This window comes from Salmo trutta, chromosome 21 (genome assembly GCF_901001165.1).
Source record: "Salmo trutta chromosome 21, fSalTru1.1, whole genome shotgun sequence".
In the NCBI taxonomy this organism is placed as follows: domain Eukaryota; kingdom Metazoa; phylum Chordata; class Actinopteri; order Salmoniformes; family Salmonidae; genus Salmo; species Salmo trutta.
Genome location: NC_042977.1, coordinates 32,618,968 through 32,637,168, shown reverse-complemented (window position 1 = coordinate 32,637,168; position 18,201 = coordinate 32,618,968). Strand labels below are relative to the sequence as shown.

General features: G+C 42.4%; 1 protein-coding gene across 20 annotated transcripts in view; it reads right to left on the bottom strand.

The window, feature by feature from the left end:
- The window catches only part of LOC115157190 (obscurin), a 91,074-nt gene extending 73,135 nt beyond the window's left edge, over positions 1–17,939 (bottom strand). For 15 of the 20 annotated variants that reach the window (XM_029705228.1, XM_029705232.1, XM_029705237.1 and 12 more), the window contains exons 1-15: positions 17,736–17,938; positions 14,873–15,971; positions 11,536–11,805; positions 10,861–11,121; positions 8,479–8,784; positions 7,675–7,941; positions 6,804–6,910; positions 6,253–6,421; positions 5,208–5,480; positions 4,712–4,990; positions 4,002–4,280; positions 2,759–3,034; positions 1,317–1,592; positions 673–948; positions 57–332 (exon numbers count right to left, since the gene is read on the bottom strand). In XM_029705228.1, the coding sequence (XP_029561088.1) occupies positions 57–332; positions 673–948; positions 1,317–1,592; positions 2,759–3,034; positions 4,002–4,280; positions 4,712–4,990; positions 5,208–5,480; positions 6,253–6,421; positions 6,804–6,910; positions 7,675–7,941; positions 8,479–8,784; positions 10,861–11,121; positions 11,536–11,805; positions 14,873–15,962 (4,405 nt within the window). In that variant the 5' untranslated portion in view covers positions 15,963–15,971; positions 17,736–17,938. Of the gene's footprint in view, positions 1–56; positions 333–672; positions 949–1,316; positions 1,593–2,758; positions 3,035–4,001; positions 4,281–4,711; positions 4,991–5,207; positions 5,481–6,252; positions 6,422–6,803; positions 6,911–7,674; positions 7,942–8,478; positions 8,785–10,860; positions 11,122–11,535; positions 11,806–14,872; positions 15,972–17,735 lie in introns of all 20 variants that reach the window. The other 5 variants (XM_029705248.1, XM_029705249.1, XM_029705230.1 and 2 more) reach the window with 4 other exon arrangements.
- Positions 17,940–18,201: the final 262 nt, after the last annotated feature.

Below are 18,201 nucleotides of genomic sequence, written 5' to 3'. Positions count from 1 at the left end.
AGTGATGATAGTACTGGGTATAACAAATACGGTTGAATGAGTCAATGACATCATACCTGTCACCTGTATCTCATAGACCAGCTTCTCTGCTCCAACCTCACAGGTGTACTGTCCAGCATCCTTCTTCTCCACCTTCTCTATCACCAGCTGACGAGTCTTGCCCTTTGTCTCCATGGAGACTGTCTTACTGGAAGTCAGCAGCTTACCATCCTTGTACCATTTCACCTCAGTCTTGGTATCTGACACATCACAGCTCAGAGTGGTTTTCTGGGAGAGAGTAGCTTTCACCTCCTTCTTTACAGACTCCTTGTTGGTGAAAGCTGCTTGAATCTCTGAAGGAGAAATTATGACATGCCACAGTAGAATTAGAACCCCTTCATTCAGGGTTGAACACAAAACAAACAGGAAGCGCATCTCTACACTGGACAGACATGAGACTGGGAAGTGTTGAGCAAAACAATGGCTAGACTAGTAAGTCAATAACCAGCTATTCAAATATAGTTTTAGACACAAATATGCAACCAAGAGACAGACATCTAACCAAACAAAATGGGCAGTACATTCAGAGGCCATCGGCTTGAGTATACAAAACAACATCTTGTTTGGGACCATTCAGCCTACAAAGCCTTAAGAGAAACATCAACAGACAGCCAGCTTTCATATCCTCCATACCTGTCACCTGTATCTTAAAGACCAGTTTCTCTGCTCCAACCTCACAGGTGTATTGTCCAGCATCCTTCTTCTCCACCTTCTCTATCACCAGCTGACGAGTCTTGCCCTTTGTCTCCATGGAGACTGTCTTACTGGAAGTCAGCAGTTTGCCATCCTTGTACCATTTCACCTCCGTCTTGGTATCTGACACATCACAGCTCAGAGTGGCTTTCTGGGAGAGAGCAGCTTTCACCTCCTTCTGTACAGAGTCCTTATTGGTGAAGGCAGCCTGGACCTCTGAATGGGGATCATTGAAGGGCATGGTAAAACCAGAAACCCTTCATTCAGGGTCAAACAATCCCAACACCAAATCAGAAACCCTTTGTGTATCTTGCACATGACATACAAAAGGGAAATCAAGCGATATTGTCAGAGTAAGTAAAAAAATCTGCATTTCTAAAGCATTATGAGACAGACAAGAACATACAATTCAGACTTCCACACTAACAAAACAATCATAACAAACAACAGTATAACATCTCTTTCCTTGGGAGAACAAAATTGTAGACAATGTAAAACACAGACACAGTACATTGACAACCATCCAGCCTCCAAAACCTTGAGAAAAACATCAACAGACAGCCAGCTTTGAAATCGTCCCATACCTGTCACCTGTATCTTAAAGGCCAGCTTCTCTGCTCCAACCTCACAGGTGTAATGTCCAGCATCCTTCTTCTCCACCTTCTCTATCACCAGCTGACGAGTCTTGCCCTTTGTCTCCATGGACACTGTCTTACTGGAAGTCAGCAGTTTGCCATCCTTGTACCATTTCACCTCCGTCTTGGTGTCAGACACCTCACAGCTCAGAGTGGCTTTCTGGGAGAGAGTAGCTCTCACCTCCTTCTGTACAGAGTCCTTATTGGTGAAAGCGGCTTGAGTTTCTGAGGGAACAATTATGGAGGTGCATGATAGTACCAGAAACATAACACTTTAGGTAAAAAAATCCCAACAACCAAACCAGATACCATATCTTACACACAACAGACATCAGGGGACATAAAGCAATACAAATGCTAGGTAAATCAATCATCTGCATTTATAAAGTAGTAAGACACAGACCAAGACAATGCAACAAACAGGGAAACGGACAATTCAGACATTTGCAAAACAATCAAAAAAGACAACAATATAACATCTCTTTCCTTTAGGGAAAACATGTGTAGACAATGTAGAGAACATATACATTGACAACTATTCAGCCTCCAAAGCCTTCCGAGGAACAATAATAGAGCCAGCTGTATCTTAAAGACCAACTTCTCTGCTCCAGCCTCACAGGTGTACTCTCCAGCATCCTTTTTCTACACATTTTCTATCACAAGCTGACAAGCTTTGCCCATTGACAACATGTGGACTGTCTTAGTGGAAGTCAGTAGCTTGCCATCTTTGTACCATTTCACCTCTGTCTTGGTATCTAACAGCTCACAGCTCAGAGTGGCTTTCTGGGAGAGAGTAGCTCTCACTTATTGGAGAAAGCAGCCTTCATTTCTGAAGGAGGAACAATTGAGGGATATGATGGAAATGAGAAACCTCAATATCACATCAAAACAGGAACCATATCTCTAGACTGGACAAATACGGGAGGTATTGGACATAGAGCAGCCTTGCAAAGTAAACCATCTGAAATTCCAATGTGACATGGAGACGGACACACAGTCCAGAGCAACAAACTGGGAAACAGAGCACTCAGATATCCCCATGAAAAACATCAGTGAATCGAGACAAAATATTCAAAGGACAATGCTGTGCGCAATCAAAACAACCAATTAAACCTATATGTTTGCAAGATAGAACTCACAAATGCTAAGGTAATGTAACCAATTACACTTAGAAAATAACTAAATAGCTGTAAGTTAAAAAACAGAACTAAAAATGTAACTGTGTATGTCCCATAACATCTCCTCCGACATCAGAAAATCTCTTACGATTATCTTCAAATAAGGAGAATAAAATTTTAATTAATAAGACAGACAAACGGACAACCATTCAAGCAACCAAAACCTAAATCACATCACAGAGGGCATCTAACTAAAAAATAACTCCTGCATACCTGTCACCTGTATCTTAAAGACCAGTTTCTCTGCTCCAACCTCACAGGTGTATTGTCCAGCATCCTTCTTCTCCACCTTCTCTATCACCAGCTGACGAGTCTTGCCCTTTGTCTCCATGGAGACTGTCTTACTGGAAGTCAGCAGTTTGCCATCCTTGTACCATTTCACCTCCGTCTTGGTGTCAGATACCTCACAGCTCAGAGTGGCTTTCTGGGAGAGAGCAGCTTTCACCTCCTTCTGTACAGAGTCCTTATTGGTGAAGGCAGCCTGGGCTTCTGTAAATCAACCATTAGCAGTTCAAATATAGAATGGGAACCGACACACAGCCGCAAAAGGGACAGAGACCAGTGAGACGTCCCCATAAGCCACAAAGCAAAACAACCAGAGCCAAATCAAGCAAGGAAACAACCTTGAAGCCTCAAACATAGCCCCTTGTCTGATGGAATCAACTAATCCTAAGATCTCAACTTTATCAGCATGACAAAAAACTAGGTATTGGTTTCTTACTGAGACAAAAGCTAAATGTAACTTAACAGTACACTTGCCAAAGCATCTGAGGGGAGAGCTAACTATTTCATAGTTATCTTCTCCTAAGATAAACATGTCCAATGTGTAGAGCAGGAAGCCAGTATGAGGGTTTGCAGTCAGGCTACAATGGAAGGCAGCCGGTGTGTAGGAGAAAAAAATATATGTAGAGTTCAAAAGGTACTGGCACTCAAAACCATGAAAAGGAATAACCCAAGGAGGCCGATGTGCAAAAATAATATACTTAATTTAATCCACGCTCAAAAGAATACAAAAAGTACAAAGTTAATAAAGAAAAACGGAGCATACGTTTCGACCTGATCATCAGTAATGTACAAACAAATCAGGAAGACGTACTTAAGAAGACACCTGCTGTGCGTAACAGGGGCAACAGGTGCAAGCAGATAGTTGATCAGATACTGGCGAATAAGGAGTGAATACAATATTAGCAAGGAATATGTGGAAGAATTAAAAAAAATGGACAATTCAAATGTCACATATAATTGAAAAAAGACAACGAGCTGGGTTACATAACAATATCAGAAGCAATAGATATGAAATACTCCAGTAGGCTAAAGAGCTCAGAGTGCGGGGGGGTGGGGTGGGGACTAGTGGTGCCTGTAACATGCAAGGTCCAATTCCTCATTAATATGAAGAGCAGACAGACAACCATTCAAGCAATCAGGCAGAAAGGAGACAAGACGATATCCTCCTTACCTGTCACCTGTATCTCATAGACCAGTTTCTCTGCTCCAACCTCACAGGTGTACTGTCCAGCATCCTTCTTCTCCACCTTCTCTATCACCAGCTGACGAGTCTTGCCCTTTGTCTCCATGGACACTGTCTTACTGGAAGTCAGCAGTTTGCCATCCTTGTACCATTTCACCTCAGTCTTGGTATCTGACACATCACAGCTCAGAGTGGCTTTCTGGGAGAGAATAGCTTTCACCTCTCTCTGTACAGAGTCCTTGTTGGTGAAGGCAGCCTGTTGGGCTTCTGAGGGAACAATCATGGAGGGGCATTCGACACTGGACAGACATGGGTAGCATTGACATGCATAACAGTCATAGTCAACCAGCTACAGCACTAATATAGCAGAGACAGACACATCGCATCATTGAGGTGTCCTCAGAAGCCATGAAAGCAAAATCATCCAATGAAACAACTTTGAAGCCCATATCTACAAACAATATTTTATCTGATAACCCCACACATTTTTAAGTCTCAATTAGAACACTAACAAAACAACCATACATTTCTAACATAATGAGCAGAGCTGAAGAAATTCAAATGTTGTACATTGTTCAAACCATCTCCAAGGACTAAGGGAGAAAATGTTTCAAATTTGCAAGACTGGCACATGGACAACCACTCCAGCAACCTCGGTCAAAAGTAGACAATAGACAGTCAATCAATATTTGGCTTACCTGACACATGTATTTTAAAGACCAGCTTCTCTGCTCTAGCTTCACAGGTGTACTCTCCAGCATCCTTTTTCTCCATTTTGTCTATTACCAACAGACGACTCTTGCCCTTTGTCTCCATGGAGACTGTTTTACTTGCAATGATCTGTTTGCCATCCTTGTACCATTTCACCTCTGTCTTGGTATCTGACACCTCACAGCTCAGAGTGGCTTTCTGGGAGAGAGTAGCTCTCACTTCCTTCTGTACAGAGTCCTTGTTGGTGAAGGCAGCCTGTTGAACTTCTGAGGGAACAGTCATGGAATGGCAGAGTAAAATCAGAAACCTTTCTTTTTGGGTTGAACACTAAAAACAGGAACAGTATTTGTATGGGCAGTCTGGGATTCTAGTTTTTCTAGCTTAAACATTTTAAAAAAAATATATGACTAGGTTATTATACAAACTGAATACAATGATATTGTTTGTCTGGTGTGCTCTACAGACATTCCTTCTCTCTCTTACCTTTTATCTTGACCTGGAATGTGACTTTGTCTTCCGCTGTCTCGCAGGAGTAGTGTCCCTCGTCACTCTTCTTGGCGTTCTTGATGACCAGTCTCCTCTGTGTCCCTTTGGAGACAATGGTAGTTCTTTGGTCCTCAATGACCACTGTCTGATCCTTCCTCCACACCACCACCCCGCTGGCAGACGATACCTCACAGTTCAACTCAAGGTGCCCACTGAGGGCAGGTGCCACCCCCATGGGACCCCTGGCCTTGTTCAGGAATTTTGCTTCATCTGGAAGAGAAACATGGATGGATTTGTCATCAAGAACAAAATCATGATTTTACGCTTTTTTAATTTATAGAGTTGTGGTAGAAATCTATGAATACCTTAAGGTTATAATTAAATGTTAACAAAGGCCCATGTGGAATTGAATATGACAAAAAAATATGCAATAACAGAATCATCTATGATGATTTATTCGCTTTACAAATATTTGATTATGCTTTTATAACCAAACAGCTACATTTCATACACCATCATATGATAGGTGGGTGTCTGCCTGTGCGTGGTTGGAGGATTGGGGACGGTACCAGTGATACATTGGACTTTATTACATGATGACAGAGAGCTCTTTCCCATGCTCGATGGCTCACTACCACCTGGTGTTAGTTGTCAGAGCCCAGTCTGTCCCTGTGTGCCACGTGGTGTGAGAGGGGCTTTCTGTAGGCAATGTAGGTTAGAGGTTGCACTTCATACGCCGTGTCAGTTTAAGATCCGGGGTCAGACTAACCTACTGGATTTCGAGTGTAAAAATATCTGTCATTTGTAAAAAAAATAAAACAAAATACAAAACGGGTTTTCAGTGAAGCTGTACAAAATGTAGCTATTTCTGTTATTGTATTACAATTATATGGGAATCTGAGGGATCAGGTTTCCACTTTCCACCAGGTGTCAACAAGTTATTAATATGTTGTAGACATTGGAGTGGTTTCTTATTTCTAGCATGATAGATTACTACAGGAGTTGAGTCTTTATTCTTGATATTTTGGCTGTCCTGTTGTACCTTTTAGAGAAAGCTTCAGGGACATTCTGTCTTCGTTTAGGACACAGTCATAGATTCCCGTGTCCTCTTCAGTGACATTGTGTACCATCAGGATCCTCTTGTGGTCAGTGGTTATGCACTCATACTTCTTGCCCATCTTCAGCTCCCGTCCATTCTTCATCCAGACCACCTACAGAGTTAGAGGAAACATTGTAATGCACAATCCTCATAAGTTACACAGGAATGACAGCATTACACAGTGATTTACACAGTGAATTGAAACTGAACAATTCAAAAGAGAAAGTCTTAAGTATTTTTGTATTTAAAACACTACGCCTAACCCTAACAGACCAATACAGTACTCATTTGTTCATTAATTAATTCAGTCATCTGGACTTCTATATAATATGTGCCATTAGATAATATATGCCATTTAGCAAATGCTTTTATCCAAAGTGATTTACAGTCGTGCATACATTTTATGCATGGCTGGTCCCGGGATTCAAACCCACTACCCCGGTGTTACAAGCGCCATGCGCAACCAACTGAGCTACAAAAGGACCACTACACACCTGGGCATGGTAATCAGACACCTCTGTGGTCAGCTGGGCGGAGGACTGGGCGCTGCAGGTCACCACCTCAGTGTGAGCAGACTTACTGGTGAACCGGATAGGTGGAGCTGTAAATAGAGGTTTTACATAAGCTACCAGGGCTATGCTAATTACAGAGTATTGAATTGTAGTTGTTGTATGGGAAATTCCAATGGAAAGATGGTGACTGTCTACCAACAGAACAGCTAACAGATGAGGTTCATAACTGCTTGTACAGCACTATGAGGTTGGAATAATACTGTGAAATTGTAAAAATTAGGATTACGCCCTTTTAGTGTAAAAGCTATTTGTAAAGAAAGCCTGGAATTTAAGCCTGTTTTGGTGGGATGGAGTTTTAGTCTGCCTGGTGACATCACCATGCAGTAAATTAGTTAATTGATCAATAAGAAAGAGTGGAAAGGGTTCTACATGGAACCCAAAAGGATTCTATCTGGAACCAAAAGGGTTCTACCTACAGTAGTACCAAAAAGGGTTCTTCTCCTATGGGGACAGCCAAAGAACCCTTTTAGGTTCTAGATAATATCATTTTTTTATTATGTATATATAGCCTTTATACTCATTGTGTTATTGTTACCATTACTCATTGTGTATTTATTATTTATTTTATTGTTACATGTTTTACTTTTCTATTATTTCTCTATTTTCTTTCTCTCTGCATTGTTGGGAAGGGCCCGTAATTAAGCATTTCACTGTTAGTCTACACTTGTTGTTTACAAAGCATGTTTTATTTGATTTGATTTATACAGGCAACTCAAAGCATCATGCTAATGAAGACATGCATATTCAATCCACAGTTCTTATTCTTGGCATTGCCCCCTATTCCAGTGCTTACCCTTCACTTTGAGTATACAAGTGCTCTCAGAGCCACCGCCCACAAATTTGACCACGGCTCCGTTCATCTCCATCAAGACCGTCCGGATCATCAGCGTGTGTGTGGTCTTTTGGCGGGTGATAAGGTAGTCACCACCACTACGCAGGAGGCGTCCGTTGATAGACCAGAAGCCAGAGCACACGGCAGACAGATCCACGGAGAGTGAGGCCTCCTCACCTGAGATGGCTGTGCTGTTCATCAGGCCTGTTTTCACCTCTGCACTGGGCTCTGTAAGAAAGGGTTGAATCACATCAGTATTACAAAAGTAGCATGGTGGTGTTTTTATATATTTTTTTGTATTACGGTTTGATTGTGAGTACCTGTTGAAAAGTTCCAAAAAGGTTATTCTGCTGTCCCAATTGGAGAACCGTTTCAGGGTCCTGGTAGAACCCGTTTTGGTTCCAGGTAGAAACCTTTTGGGTTCTATGTAGAACCCTCTGTGGAAAGGGTTCTACATGGAACCTCAAAAACCTCTACCTGGAACCAAAATGGTTCTACCTGGAACCAAAAAAAGGTTATTCAAAGGGTTCTCTTATGGGGACAGCCTAAGAACCCTATTAGGTTCTAGATAGCACCTTTTTTTCTAAGAGTGTACTTAGTTATTTTACTCTTACGGACAAGTCACCTTCTACCTACAAGCCTTGGTACAGACCCACATTCTTCTTGTCTACCTCATACATCTCCAGGAGTATTCCTAGACTGCCATTAGTTTCTTCTTCAATAAAACCAAGTAATAAGGAGTAAGAAGATGTTTGTCTGTCTCACCAAGGTAGAAGGTCCCGGGCACCTCCAGGTATTGGCTCTGGCCATAGTTGTTGACTGCAGAAATGCGGAACTGGTAGCTGGCCTCCTCTGTGAAGTTCTGGATTGTGATCTCGGTAAAGGGGCTAATCTCCATGCCATTGCACCTCTGCCAGGTCTGGGCACCCACCTTCCTCCTCTCTACTATGTACCCCTTGATGGGTACAGGGCGGTCACTGTCTGGGGGGGACCAGTGGAGGGTGATGGATGAGTCGGTCTTGTTGCGCACCACCACATCAATGGGGGGATCAGGAGGATGCTTTCTGGCAGCTGGGAGGGAGGGAGGTATAGTTTGAAATGGCTCATGTATGTATGATAAATTCTGAGAAAAGTCAGTGATATGACGTATCTGCAGACGTATAGAACAAATCCAGATAGCTGATGTTCTGAAAGAGCGGCAAAATATGGACCCCTACAAATCAGCTGGGCTAGACAATCTGGACCCTCTCTTACTAAAATTATCTGCCGAAATTGTTGCAACCCCTATTACTAGCCGGTTCAACCTCTCTTTCGTATCGTCTGAGATTCCCAAAGATTGGAAAGCAGCCACGGACATCCCCCTTTTCAAAGGGGGAGACACTCTAGACCCAAACTGCTACAGACCTATATCTATCCTACCCTGCCTTTCTAAGGTCTTTGAAAGCCAAGTTAACAAACAGATTACCGACCATTTCGAATCCCACCGTACCTTCTCCGCTATGCAGTCTGGTTTCCGAGCTGGTCATGGGTGCACCTCAGCCACGCGCAAGGTCCTAAACGATATCATAACCGTGATCGATAAGAGACAATACTGTGCAGCCGTAGTCATCGACCTGGCCAAGGATTTCGACTCTGTCAATCACCACATTCTTATCGTCAGACTCAACAGCCTTGGTTTCTCAAATGATTGCCTCGCCTGGTTCACCAACTACTTCTCTGATAGAGTTCAGAGTGTCAAATCGGAGGGCCTGTTGTCCGGACCTCTGGCAGTCTCTATGGGGGTGCCACAGGGTTCAATTCTCGGGCCGACTCTCTTCTCTGTATACATCAATGATGTCGCTCTTGCTGCTGGTGATTCTCTGATCCACCTCTACGCAGACGACACCATTCTGTATACTTCTGACCCTTCTTTGGACACTGTGTTAATTAACCTCCAGACGAGCTTCAATGCCATACAACTCTCCTTCCGTGGCCTCCAACTGCTCTTAAATGCAAGTAAAACTAAATGCATGCTCTTCAATCGATCGCTGCCCGCACCTGCCCGCCCGTCCAGCATCACTACTCTGGACGGTTCTGACTTAGAATATGTGGACAACTACAAATACCTAGGTGTCTGGTTAGACTGTAAACTCTCCTTCCAGACTCACATTAAACATCTCCAATCCAAAATGAAATCTTGAATTGGATTCCTATTTTGCAACAAAGCATCCTTCACTCATGCTGTCAAACATACCCTCGTAAAACTGACCATCCTACCGATCCTCGACTTCGGCGATGTCATTTACAAAATACCCTCCACGCTCTCGTTGGCTGGCCCTCGCTTCTTACTCGTCGCCAAACCCACTGGCTCCAGGTCATCTACAAGTCTTTGCTAGGTAAAGCCCCGCCTTATCTCAGCTCACTGGTCACCATAGCAGCACCCACCCGTAGCACGTGCTCCAGCAGGTATATCTCACTGGTCACCCCCAAAGCCAATTCCTACTTTGGCTGCCTTTCCTTCCAGTTCTCTGCTGCTAATGACTGGAATGAACTGCAAAAATCACTGAAGCTGGAGACTCTTATCTCCCTCACTAGCTTTAAGCACCAGCTGTCAGAGCAGCTCACAGATCACTGCACCTGTACATAGCCCATCTGTAATTAGTCCATCCAACTACCTCATCCCCATACTGTATTTATTTATTTATCTTGCTCCTTTGTACCCCAGTATCTCTACTTGCACATTCATCTTCTGCACATCTACCATTCCAGTGTTTAATTGCTATATTGTAATTACTTTGCCACCATGGCCTATTTATTGACTTACCTCCCTTATCTTACCTCATTTGCACACAATGTATATAGACTTTTTTTTCTTCTACTGTATTATTGACTGTATGTTTGTTTATTCCATGTGTAACTCTGTGTTGTTGTATGTGTCGAACTGCTTTGCTTTATCATGGTTATCGCAGTTGTAAATGAGAACTTGTTCTCAACTAGCCTACCTGGTTAAATAAAGGTGAAATAAAATAAACCCTAACCCTAACCCTAACCTTTGTGATCAGATTAATCAAAAGGGAATTTAAATGTAGGATTTCCTAATTTGATGTTGCGATAGGAAAAGGGCTTTAGAGTCTGTGCTATGCATGTAGGTCTATGTCTGTAGCTCACCTGTGACAGAGAATCTTGTGGAGGTCTTGCAGTCTCCAGCCATGAAGGCCACCTCTCCTGAGTCGTCAGCTTGGCAGTGGCTGATGGTTAAAGTGTACTGCCTGAGGGTGCATGCAATTAATATGCGTGTGTCCGGCTTCAGACGCTCGGCATTGCGTGTCCAGTAGGCGTCAGAACAGGGGTGCTCCAGCTCAACGCAGAAGATCACTGTATCACTCACTGGCACTACAGTCCTCCTGGGCAGCTTCTTAGTGATGTTGCCTGTGAGTGACAAGTACAAGGGTCACCAAATGGCAAGTGTAGTCTACAACGCTGCAGCACTAACACTGTGTAAACTAAATACCAAGGTTATTGCCCCCTTGAAAGGTCAGAAAGGAAATTGGAGACTCCCTTTGCATCATTAAATGTTTTGACAGTTTTTTGACAGTATTTTGACTGTATATTTTGACACTGTATTTTGACAGTATATTTTGACAGTATTTTGACAGTAATAGGCAGTAATGCCTATTACATGATGAAACTGCACAACATTTCATTGTAAACTTCTGTCTGATATATATTCCATCGAAGTATAATGTAGGAACAATCTCAATGTTGATAATGTTGCATAATATTTGTTATTGGAGGCATCAGGAGTTTGTCAGAAGACTAGAGACAAGAAAATGGCTCTCGTACCCAGCACAGTGAGCTCGGCCACGGTGCGGCTCCCCTCCTTCATCTCGCAGATGTAGACGGCATCATCATTGGTGGTGACGTTGTGGATGGTGAGGCGCCGCATGGTGCCCTCCTCCTCCATTCGGTACTTGGAGCAGTCCTCCAGTCGCGTCTCCTCCATGAACCAGCTGGCCTGGGTGGTGGAGATGGGCACCTCACACAGCAGTGTGGCCGTCATCTTCTCCTGGACCTCCACATCCTGCAGCTTCCTCCTGAACGGCACCTTGGGCTCTGAGGATCATTGAAAGAACACAGAATAATTGTCACAAGGTGAGTGAAATAATGGAAATTGGTGGATGCGTAAATCAATTGCTCATAAAGTCAATCTCTTTCTGTTTTGCCGATACAATGGATGTATTTATTTTAATATGCCATACCCTGCCATGGGCTCTGACATAGGAGGATTGCAGAACATTTTTAAAAAGTTGAGTGACTCCAGTAATTAAATTCATGTATCTTACTTTTGAACACTTCTCAGCAGAAAGTAAACAGCATAGTGGATCAATTTCAGCAACAACTAAGAGCATTGAAGCGCGAGACTCAACTTCTCCACTGTGTTGGTGCCCTGGCTACCACACTGTACACAGCACAAAGCGAACCTGTGCACATGCGCAGATACTATGTGTGACTCTCGCTCATCTCAATATCTCCGCTGCTGCTCGTGGCAACGTAATTTCACTGAATCTACCTTTAAAGTACTTGTACAGTACTAGAGTTTCAATCACTTATGTATTTCAGCTGTACTCCATCAACAACCCACGGTTGAACCAGTCCAAGCCAGCATTTTGTCATGTATCCACCTCATGTGATACACACACATTCTATAGGACTGATTTCTATGGGCTCCAATACATCACAGAGTATTTCCATCAAATAAAACTAACATTTACAGTCCTTAGAAAGCAGATTAGATAGACAAGTGCTGTTCCATTTTCAGCAACAAAAGGAAACATCTCCATTTGGGGAATGCTTTAGTTCTCTACGATTTAACTGTCTGTTTACTTTATTATGGAATGAGCTTACAAAGCTACTTACAGGGCTATTATTATGTACTGCATTTCCATTTGGACAATATTAGAACAAGACATCAGCACTCAGAATAATCAGCTCTATTTATTCATAATTTCAAAATAGGCAACACAGTCAAATGATCTAGTTGCCTCATGGGTGGAATGTTATTCATATTTTTCATAATTTCTTAATTAATAAACATTATTTCAAAAACCCACCCGAAAATATGGGGTTTCTATGTCACACAGTTTTGTTATATTTCAGTCTTATGTGATATATATCAAGTGTAATATTGTGATGCAAACTCAAAATGTAATACATCAAAACTCCATATCTGACATGGTACAGGAGTCTTATTGTTTTAAGACCTTAACCATGTGTGTGAGGTGTAGACTTTTGTTTAAAAGTATATTTGTTTAAGACTACCAAGAAATACTGTGTGACCCTTGTTTAGCCCACTGCAGTAAAATATTAAATAATGGCTTATGCTCTTTGAAAACAGTTGAGAAGGAACAGAGGCTAAACCATATTCACTTACATTTTAGTTTAGCGTTTATGTGCTGCTTTCATCTTTCCATATAACTTATCATTTGAATGTGTGTTTTGAATGTTTGGCTGGGACTGTGACTACTGAGTATGTTTCAATTATGACATTTCCTAGAGGTGCTTATTGTACACCAGAGGGTCATCAAATGATCTGGTGTTAATAAAAACACTGGTACATAAAGGGAGGAGGGATACAGTCCCTCTCGCTTGCAAAGCCTCTCAAGAATCCATTATCTAGTGTCAATTACTGTATAACCAGATGCAACCAAAATCACTGCCATGGGCACTGCACTCGCTGTCAAATTGAGACAGAGATTAACAACCGCCATTGATAAATCTCCATGCTCCAGGCTTCTAGCAAATCAGGAGTTGCTCATGGAAAATCACCCTAGAGCTGGCACCTAATGGCCATCATTGCAACTGTGAACTACTCATCACTAGCAGAAAATAGATGAAACATGACACTCCCCCTTCATTTCGCTGCCAGCATTCCACCACTTAGTTGCACAGTTTAAGTCTATGTTGGGGCAAAGTAAAACTGTGCTCAGGTGAACGTTTTAGCTCACTTTGGTTAATTATTTTAGTGTGGATAGAATTGTTGAGACTAATTTCCGTAAGAGCATGACTGTATGACATTATCCGATATCTCAAGGACAGCACACCCTCGGTTAACCTCTTCAGATTCCTTGCACTATCATGTTTAAAGGCCCAGTGCAGGACCATGTGATTTTCCTGTGTTTTATATACAGTATATTTCCACACAATGAGATTGTAATAATACTGTGTATTGTAAAATTTTGATAATGCTCTTTTAGTGTAAAAGATGTTTGTAAAGACCGCCTGAAATTTCAGCCTGTTTTGGTGGAATGGAGTGTTGGCCTTCCCATGGAGACATCAACATGCGGTGAATAACAGCTAATTCTTTTGTTTTTAACCTCTCCACTCAGACCACTCAGACAGTCCTAGTAAAATTCTTGCTGGAGTAATTGCTCTTCGCTAAGAAGCTATTTTTGTTTCTTTATGACCATTTTAATTGAAAGCAATCACAATAAGGTACTTAACTGTCACCCAGAAATTATTTGATATTGAGCTCAGTACGGGAAAAAATAAAAAAATGTATCCATTCACTGCTGTAAGTTGCTCTGGATAAGAGCGTCTGCTAAATGACTAAAATGTAAAATGTAAAAAATTTGAAAATGGCTGCATTGGGTCTTTAAACACTCTTTGAAATCAATGCTTTCACATACATAAGCCCGTGTACAGGGGGACCCCAACATCACAAGAATGACAAACTCCAATGTTATGCAGGCCTGCATTGCAGAGACATTTGAGCTATATTTAAACAAATGTTATATATGTTATATACTAGTCGATTATCAGCAATTCAGATAGAGCAATGAGAGAGAGTTAATCTAAGGTCATCTCCCCACATGACAAGCATTGTCATGTCCCTTAAATAGTCATGAATCCCTTTGCCTCGTTATGGAAACATTAAAGAAAACTACCCTCACTTTTTCCTTTAACAGCCGAGTGATGAACTAGACTTGGGAGTATGATAATGGCAGAATATGGAAAAACTAATGTTAAACATTTTATTTGTAGAAGACTTAGATGTGATGCACTATCAAATTAAAATAATAATCCATGGAGTAAATGCACTATTCTACATAATTTATATTCCAAACAAACATCGCTCTTGAAATACCAACCATTTGTGATTTTTATAGTTTTTTTTGCTTACCTTTAACTATCACCAGCACGGCGCTGTAGGTGTGTCCGGCCATATTGGAGGCGTTACAGGTGTACAGACCATTGTCCCTCTGTTTGCAGTACAGGATCTTGAGGATGAAGTTCTCGGCCTGGTCCTCATACATGATCTGTCTGCGTCCCTCGCCAATGTTCCCCCCATCCTTCCTCCAGATGATGTGAGGCTTGGGGTGGCCCGTCACGAAGCAGCTGAGTTTGGCGTGCTTGCCTTCAGTCACTGTGCAGGTGCGGGTGAAGACGCCTTTGGGCAGATGACTGACCAGTGCTGCGCTGCTGTGGTCTAGACCCAGAAGGCTCAGCCCGTCTGTGACCATAGTGGTGGCGGTCGAGGAGGTGGTAGTGGAGTTGTAAGTGGAGCTGCTGGTCTCGGCGGTGCAGTAGATAGAGATCCCTTCTTTACGTTTCTGCAGGTGGGAGAGGAGGGAGGTGCTCTTGTCCTTGCCCAGGTGACGGGAGTCCTGGGTGTCTACAACCAAGGTGGCGGCGGAGTTAGAGCGGCCTACCGAATTCTGGGCGCGGCAAGTGTATGTGCCGCTGTCCAGGCTGCGCACGCTCTGGATCCTCAAAGAGCTGCTGTCACTGTCCGATGTCACCTTGATGCGGTTCGTCTCGGCCAGGTAACGCCCGTCCTTCTCCCAGTCAAATTTGGGCTCTGGGTAAGCCGCAACCCGGCAGTGGAAGACCACGTCGCCCCCCAGGCCTACGCGTGCGGAGGTAGGCTTGACCATGAAGACGGGGGCCCTCTCCACCATCTCCTGTGGAAGGCCTACGTGAAGGGTTACGCATGCATATGCTTCCCCAACATTGTTTTTGGCCCGGCACATGTACTGGCCGCTGTCCTCCAGGGTTAGATCGTAGATGGTGAGGCGGTAGACGTCACCATCATCCACCATCTTGAAGCGGCCGCCAGAGGTCAGACGTAGCTTCTCCTTTTCCCAGGTAATCAGTGGGGTGGGGTTGCCCACGATGGTGCAGCTCAAGGTGGCATCCTTTCCCACGCACACTGCGAAGGCCTTGGGCCGCGTGAGAAACCTGGGGGCCCCTCCAAACAGGTTCTGGTCCATTACTAGTTCCTAGAGTACCAAGGAAATAGTGTCATTTAGAATTGAAACACACCGTTGAGAGAATAGAATAATCAAGAATACTGGGCTATATCAAGAAGTGCATAGGAAAGGCAACCAAAACTATGAGATATCCTTCTAATCTTATTGTCAATCATTTAAATCACTTGCATGACACTACACAGCCTCAAGTGTCTCATCCTTCTCATGCCTGACATAATAATGTAACAACTCTACATCAGCAAGTAATGACTAAAGTTTGAAAACCTTGTTCACACATAGGGTCACACTGTGTTTGGGTGGGCCATTGTAGAGCTAATTGTTTGCTGTAAATTAAGATTGTTTACATAGGAACTTGGAGGAATGTGTTAACATGTCTCACTTATGGCCTAGATATTTTTAGTGACGTCTGTCTGCAATGGACAGATAACAATGATATCTCACTAATTAAAACATTTATAGAGCATATCACTCAGCCTTCATCTGTTTACATTTACATAAACAATACAGAATACTGACTTAAATATTGTATATAATGTCTCTATGTAGGTCGAACATAAAATTGTCCCATTCAATGTAACAATCTGCAGTTTTATTGTTTTGTACAGCACATTTGCCTACCCAGGACAGATTTCCAACTAAAACACCGTGATACAGAGTAGGCTAACAAGATTACAAGTAACAACCATAAAATGGATCATATTCTAGCAAAAATAGTCCAACTGATGATAAACAATCATCAGAGCTAACCAAGAGGGAGGGAGATTCTAGAGTGACAGAGGGATGTATAGAAAAACAATCCTCCTCATTCTTTCCAAATAATAGCCTACAGTAGGTTTTTGGGTTAGAGGTACATATTTCATAGGTTTCTGCCTATTTGTTACACTTAAAACAATACTAGCCTACTGAAGTGGAATATTTAGATTAGTTGGTGCCATAGGCCTACTGTTCTTCAATTCTGGTCCTGGGAACTCACAGGGGTGCACATTCTTTATTTATACATTATTTGAGTCCGCAGGACAGGACTTGAGAAGCACGGTCGCATAGGACATCAACCAGACCCATATCAAGATCAAATAACACCTACACACTTGCTAAAAAGGCGTATCCAGAGGGGAGCAGGTGGTTTATTAGGCCTGTAGCCTACCCAAACTGATCAGCGCACCGTCAGATTACGATAAATACTGTTTTAACTAGGTTAAATAGAGCAAATATTGTCTTTGAAAGGGTGACATTTGCCATCTTTGTCACCTCCCTCCCCTGAGCTGCCTGTCCCAAAAATAACCTCAGCTGTCAGGCCGCGTCTCTGTCCATTGCCATTTGTAGTAGCAAAGAGAGTTCAGCTGTTTGGTAGGGAACCCACAAGAGAAGGAAAAGCTTCGTTATTCGATATTACTTGATAAATGTACCATTACAATTATGCAAATAAATCATACATGTTTTATGTAGTTGGTTTGATGTACTGTAGATAGTCGGCAAAAAAAACATTTTAAATATGGTCTTCTCGGACCTACAAGTTACTCATTGCAATTCAATATATAAGTTATAAAAACATAGGTTTTAGACAGTGTAAAACTGTCACCACAAACATAGAACAGCACACTAATGAAGATGATTTGTCTAAAAATAAGAAACTCAACATTTAAAAATAGGCCAAAATTAATTAGGCCTGATTAAGTTACAATTTATGTTGTTCAGGTATTGCAAATTGAATTTACATTTAGACTATTTCAACTGGGAACTGGGTTAATTCAATTTCAGCAATAATTTTCTCACCTTGAGTCTTCAGACACTCTCTGGTAAAACAAGCGCTGAAACATGTGGACGAAAACTTTAACAAAGTTTTACAGTCCGAAAGATGATCCAATCTTTGCCGTTGAGATTCAACAAATTTATGTTTGGTCAATATTCCTACAATGATGATTTGTATCCAGGGCAGTATAACATCCTTCAGTCTCCTGCAGTGAGTGGTTGACTACGCGTGTTTCTTTTTTCTTCATTGGTACCTCATGATGCCAAGTAGCTGACGTTCCTATTATGGTCCAGCCTCCTTCCCAAAATAGACTTGTCATTTACTGTAGATATAGCCTGGGTGCTGGAGCAGGGGGCTGGACAGGCTGGTATACCTTATCTACCTTGACTAGCCTACCCCATAACAACAGATTCAAAATTGTGCATATGAGGGCCATCAAACATTTGTATTAGTATTTTTGGTATTTTATTATGGATGCAGATTAGCTTC